The sequence below is a fragment of the Rhincodon typus genome, chromosome 5, assembly GCF_021869965.1.
Source record: "Rhincodon typus isolate 14 chromosome 5, sRhiTyp1.1, whole genome shotgun sequence".
NCBI classification, from domain to species: domain Eukaryota; kingdom Metazoa; phylum Chordata; class Chondrichthyes; order Orectolobiformes; family Rhincodontidae; genus Rhincodon; species Rhincodon typus.
The window spans coordinates 65,037,579-65,044,463 of record NC_063336.1 but is presented as its reverse complement, the minus strand read 5'-3'; the positions used below and the strand labels follow the sequence as shown (position 1 = coordinate 65,044,463).

Sequence of the window (6,885 nt, the reverse complement as noted above, 5' to 3'; positions counted from 1 at the left end):
TTGTTTGTAACACCCTAGGTCTTTTTTGCTAACACCACTTGATCTCTAACCTTTTGCTGTTTCTTATCCCCCACTCGTTTCTTGTCCATCAAGTAGCGCACCCAAAACTCTACTGCCTCTAATTTTCCCCTCATTATTTAACTTCAAGGCTGTTCATACTGAAGAATGCTTTGAAACACCTAATCTCACCTGTCCCCTATCCTGCTCCTGTTTGAGCTCAATTCCTAACACAGCATCTTGCTAAATCACAAGAAATGCAGTGTCCGAGATGTTGGAAGAATCATCATTGATGGTACAGGCAGACAATATCATTTTACAAAGATAGCAACGTTCACACAAGTTGTAATTAATAAAACTTCTACCACCACTTCTCTCATACAGCAGCTTAAAAATGAATGCATCCTTCATTTTATCCATTCTGTTCTTAGGGTAGCACTTAACTGAAAATTACTTGAAATAAAATTGTTAGAGTGAAGTACTTCAGTCAGTTATGTGGTCATTCGCTCCTACCATGACTCAACTCTTAAGTGTAGTCTCTAAGTTATCTAAGTAGATCATTAACAGGGAAACTCCACTAATGCTGTAGCATAAAAATAAATGAAGGTCAAGTAAAAGTTGGATTCAGAGTAGTTAAAGAGCAAAACAAGTTAATTTCACCGGAAATCCGTCCATTTCATTCCCTGTTTAGTCAAAGTAAGCTTCCCTTCACCAGCCAGCCCACCCCCGCTGTGAGATCTTACTCTCCCCAACCCCCTCAAAACTTTAAAACGATTTTCCCAAGTGTTTTTGTAGCCTCCTCCTGGAGTTGGGCTCCATTTCCCCACGCCGCAGAAAGTTAATGGAAGAGACGGGAAAGAACTCCGGGGCGGGGGCAGGAGAGTTGGACAAAATCAATGGAGTTGGATTAATTACTCAGGAAACCAGCGAGAGTGTAGGCTCAGGGTGTGAATAATTCAGAGATTAAAGCTGCGGGGAGGAGGTATCGCTGAATACCTGGGGGGGGGGGGAGAAAACTCAGCGATCACCTCCTCACCCCACGACACACACACATACACCATCCCCCCCCGCCCCGAGAAGGGACTGGGCCAGCAGCTCCGGCTGTTGCTGTGGCTGGAAATTTCCCCAACTACACAGCCAGGCAGCTCCAGGCACCTCGCCTCCTCGCTTCCCTTTCTCCACACACACACTGAGCCCGGAGATCTTACCCATGGCTGCGGGCTCCTCTTCTCTCGGATCTTCCGTCCTCTGACGCCTTATCCACAGGCAGCGGCTTCCATGGGGGGGTGGGGGGAGAGTGGTGCTGGAGATCCTAACTACAAACCTGTTGCTGCTCGGGTACAGGAGTGAGATCACAGAGAAAGCGACCCGCCCGTACCAGCTGGACTACAACTCTAACCTGGGTGGGGGGGCCCAGGGCAGGGCGGAGCCTATGCGAAAAAGGGGTGGGGCTTGGTACAGATCCCGCCCCCTCCTGGGCTCTCTCTCTCTCACCCATCCTTGCGGTCACTGCTGCCACTGAGCATTCCCAGTACCTGGGCGCCCGGGCATTGGCTTCTCGCTGGGTATTGCAATGAGGAAAAGGCTGTGGAGCCTCTCGAGTTCTGCTGCTACCGCCGGGGGCCGCCTTTGGATCTACTTTGGTATTTTTGTTCTGGCAGCAAGGCGGTGAAACCGAGGGATCGACGTTTCAACGCGAGCCATGGATCAATTTCGAGCTAAGACGGGAATTGGCATTTCAGCCGAACTATTGGCCCTAATGATGGCACAGCACTCGTCGTAGTAATGAGATATATTGGTTTCAATGCTTTGCATTTGTTTTTTGGAAAAAGGACCTTTTTTGTTTGCTTGAAAAGTGTGCATTTTTTTTGCAAAACTTTTTATGTTGGCAAACAACCCCAAATTATTTGCATAATTGCGCTGAGCCGCAGCGCTTGGGAACACTTTAGTGACGGGAAGGATATAATTGAGATGCAAATTATGCCATCATGTGGTTTTGTTTGCAAATACAGGAGAAAGATTTGCTAGACTTTTTTTAAAAACGTCACTATTAAAAAAAATCATTTACTTCAATCATTTAGCCACGTACAATGAGAATAAAATGCAACTTATGAAATCCGAGATGTTATACTTTAAAAAAGTAAAGAACATAATTCACTTATCAGAATTTGTAGTTGTCTAATTGAAAGAGTTTTTACTAAAAGCGAAATTCACAGAGATTAGTCTTTCAAGATGCAATGATAACTAATTAGGATTGTTTTATTTAGACTTAAGCATTTGTTACATTTCTTACATTTATGAGGCGTTCTTGAGGTAATGAAAGATCCAACGGTGCTTCACAAGAATGTCTTAAAGACTCACTGAGCCTGAAAATAAATTAGGAGTCAGCCAATGTTTGACCAATGTACGAGGTTTTGAGGAGCTCCTGAAAGTGAAAAGGGAAGAGCTTTAGGAACAACAGTGAGGTTTTCGCGGGGGTGGGGGGGCGCCTTTACAACTAATATTATGAATGAGAAAATAAGTCATTATCGGTGATTTTCGCTTACGATTACAAAGACAGCAGATCTGTGCAGTCCAGCCCTCTGGTCAAGCGAAGAAGTTGGTGCATCAGGTGCGTCAAAGGCTGCAGACAGATGAAAAAGAGGTGAAGGCACAGCACCCACAACAAATACATTAAAAAGTAGGAGCGAGATGTCGCATTACAATTAGTATGTCCTGGCATCTGTCAAGGTTGTGCTGTAGAATGAATTTCCCCCAGTCTATTATACCTTGCGTCATCGCAAATGCGTTCTGCAACTTGTTTAAAAAGGCACGGTTTGAGTTCACATGCAAGTACACTGTGGCATCATATTGATGAATGTAACACCTGGAATTTGCTGAAGGTGAAATGTTAGTCCTTTACAAATGTTGAATGATGCACTACTCCTAAAGTTCACTTTATCCAAACGTTCATCTTCTGATGACGACCTTATCCGAGTTTGGGAACTCTGCACGGTTCCCAGGTGATTGTTGCTGGAACCGGTGTTCTGGTAAATCACATAACTTGGGTGGTAGGAAGTGCTTTAGACTAAATAGTGGAGATAAGGGATCAAATAAAGCAAGATGTGATAAAGTGAAAAGACAAGGCAAAGAAGCAATAAGAGTAAATTATAATCAGAATATAGTAGGGATGGACAAAATGTACACATTAATGAGTGCACCAGCAGTTCAAAGAATCCTTGTGGGGGGTGGGGGAAGCAGGCCATTCAGCCCAGCAAGTTCACACAGACCCTCTGAACAGTGTCCCACCCAGATCCATCCTATCCCTGCATATCCCATGGCTAATCAACCTGGTCTGCACATCCCTGGACATTATGGGCAATTTAGAGTGGCCCAACCACCCAACTTGCACATCTTTATACTGTAGGAGAAAACCCACACAGACACAGGGAGAATGTGCAAATTCCAAACAATCACCCAAGGGTGGAACTGAATCCAGGTCCCTGGCACTGAGAGGCAGCAGTGCTAACCACTGAGCCACCATGCTCCCTTTATGTAGTGTTTGAGTTTGTGAAAAAATTAAATGACAAATTGATATCTGAATGCAATTAGTATTGATAAAAAATGAATGGATTAACAGTTGAAATGGAAACCAATATGTGTGATCTGATTGCAGAGACATAGCTGCAACGTAGGGTAAAGCATGTAACCAATGCTTCCCCTGTCTTTTTCTCCATGCTCATTACCCAGGTTCTGTGAGCAGTGTATTTAAATTGAAGCAAACATTGCCTAGCAGAAGATGACTGAGTGTGCACCAGGTTTCCCACATTGGTTGTGACCTGAATATTTAAAGGTACATGATATTTTGGAAGGAATAAAAAATGCAGAAAAGGTGGAGGCCTAGATTGTTAGTTAGGTATGACATAGTACAATGGAAATGATGGACTTACTTCTACAAATCAAAATCTACAATCCATTTGTTTAGAGGTAAAAAATAGTAAATGTAGAAAGCTACTGATGGGAGTAGTTTAATAGACCCCCTAACAGTATCCACACAATAGAGTATTGTGAGAATGATACAGTGGGAATCATGATTTTAGCATACATGTGAATAGGATGAATCAGATTGCAAAAGACATCCTGAATGCTGTGTTTGTGAAGTGTTTACAAGACTGTTTCTAAGAGTAGCATGTATCCAAACCAACCAGAAAGCTATTCTAGATCTTAGAGTGCGCGGTGAGACATCAATGACCTCACAGTAAAGATTCCCTAAGGTAACAGTGATCATAACATGATTGAATTTTGCTTTGAGGGGAAGAAGTGAGAACTGACAAGTTAGTAAACTTAAATAACGGTAGTTATGATTAAATAAAATTATTCACATGAAATTCTGTTGGAAACTTTGCTCACGTGGCCCTTTGTTAAAAATTTCGTTCAGAATACTACACAATTACAAATCCCTAAGTAATTCTTGCATTAGTGCCAATATTTGGCAGCTCAGGTGCCTTTAACTATCTTTTTGATTTTCTTCATTTCCCAGGTTAATGGACAACTTTCATTATTCATTTCCACCAAGAATTTCTTTTTGGATTTAGTTAAGGGAATATGAGTATTGCTCGCTAGGTCAATAGTTATTTCTCATTCCTAGCTACATAACAACAGTAATAGGGAGCTGTCTTCTTGAAATGGTACAGGTGGAGGAGCACCCAAAGTGCTGGTAGGAAGGGAGTTAAAGAAATTTAATCCAATAACAGTGAAGGAATGGTGATGCAGGTGCAAGACAGGATGGTGTGTGACTCAGAAGAATTTGCAGGTGGTGACATTTCCATGTATCAGCTTCCCTTGTCCTTGTAAATGGTAGAGATTGCAGATTTGCAAGATGTTGTTGAAGGTGCCTTGGTGAAATGCTGCAGTGCATCTTGTAGCTGGTACATGGTGCTGCCACTGTGTGTCAGTGGTGAAAGAACTGAATGTTGAAAGTGATAGATGCCAATCCAGTGGCTGTTACATCCCTGATAATGTCAAAGGATTTGAATGTTGTCGGAGCTGCACACATCCAGGTAAATATGGAGTTTACCATCGTACTCCTGTCTTGATGATGGTTTCTTCCAATATTTTTGCCAAGAAAACATCTGCTTTGACCAACTGTAATCATAACCTCTCATAATATGGTAACATAAACTATATTCAGTTCCAAAGCTATGAGCCAACCAGTGTTTTGCTGCAATTCTAGCAAAATGCTCATTTTTGAACGCCTTGCTAATAAAGAAAATATCTTATATGTCTTCTTAACCATTTATCTCCTATTCATCAATCTTCAGGGATTTGTGGACATATGCTGTTTATCTAGATTTATTGTGTATTCCCTTGCATTCTTTGCCCTCCTTACATATGTAATAAATGCATTAAAGGCTGAAAAGTTGAAAAACTGAAGTTGATTTGGTAATTTGATATTGATGGTACTAGAAAGTAAACAAAGGAAAAACTAATCATAGAATCCCAACACTGTGAAAGCAGGCCATTTAGCACATTGAGTCTACACAAACCCTCTAAAAAGCATCCCACCCAGACCAACTCACCTATCCTATCCCTGCAACCCTGCATTTCCCCAAGACTAATCCACCTAGCCTGCATATCCCTGGAAACTATGGGCAATTTAGTATGGCCAATCCATCTAACCTGCACATCTTTGGACTGTGGAAGGAAACCAGAGCCCCCAGAGGAAACCCATGCAGACATGGGGAGAACTTGCAAACTGCATACAGACAGTTGCCTAAGGGTGGAATCAAACCCAGTTCTCTGGTGCTGTGAGGCAGCAGTGCTAACCATTGAGACATCAGTTTTTATCCTGATATTTATAATTAACTTGTTCAGACATGCTATGACACACCTCCAATGCAGAAGGAGCTTGAACCTGGACCTCCTGACTCAGAGGTAGGGACACTACCACAATGCCAGAAGATCCCTAATGTTTTTGTCCACTGCAATTCTAATAATTCCACCCAATTGAAGGAGCTTTATACATCTGCATTCACAACAGATCATAAAAAACACTAGAATTATGATTATTTATGGCAGAAAACCTGAGCTTTCTGTCTCCAGCTGCTAATTTTCAGACCTTTTATGCTTTAGCAACTTTCATACTTGAACCTACCCATGATTACTGTTCTTGTAATCACCATCTCTCTTTCCAAAAAATCAAATAGTTCCCACTTTCCTCCCACCCACACAGAGCAGGGCATCTCTAAAATGCCTTGGTTCCAGTCATCGCTGTAGCTTTACACTTGATTTGATAAGAAAGCCTTCCAGGGCACTGTAGAATGAACAATCACTGTAGCTTCCCCTAACAAGGGTCATTCTCATAAAAATTTGACTTGCAGCCACTGCCAGCAGCATGCCATAGTTAATAAGCTCCATGTACATTCTTTAACATTGACTTAAACCAATTTCAGCAAAGAATTCCAAAAGTTTCTTTCAGCTACACTGATTTAGGTAAATCCAACACCACAGAAAAAGATGAGGTTATCTATTTCAAAAGAGAGATGTGATAATATATCAGGTCGGGTTTGGTGTGGTGCAGCAACTGTTTCTAAATGACTTATCAGTGCACTCTCCAGCTCAAAGTGTTTTCTTTTGCCCACTAAGTTACTGAAATTGCAAGCTGATAACAGCACCTCACAGACATAAAGAACAAAGGGAATAACAGAAATTAATCACAAAACAGGCTGGAAAATAAACTACGGAGCGACTGAGAACAAGCATAAGTTACGGCTCTCTTGCGGCACAGTGGTAGTGTTCCTTACCCCTAAATTGGGAGGTCTAGGTTGAAGTCCTACCTGCTGCAGAGCTCTGTAATAACATTTCTGAGCACATTGATTAGAAAGATAGGCAAGTAAATTCAATGTCAAA

General features: G+C 42.0%; 1 protein-coding gene across 8 annotated transcripts in view; it reads right to left on the bottom strand.

The window, feature by feature from the left end:
- LOC109915467 (CD2-associated protein) overlaps positions 1-1,408 on the bottom strand; it is a 217,532-nt gene extending 216,124 nt beyond the window's left edge. For all 8 annotated transcript variants that reach the window (XM_048597334.1, XM_048597336.1, XM_048597339.1 and 5 more), the window contains exon 1: positions 1,206-1,408. In XM_048597334.1, coding sequence (XP_048453291.1) covers positions 1,206-1,209 — 4 coding nt within the window. In that variant the 5' untranslated portion in view covers positions 1,210-1,408. The remainder of the gene's footprint in view (positions 1-1,205) is intronic.
- Positions 1,409-6,885: the final 5,477 nt, after the last annotated feature.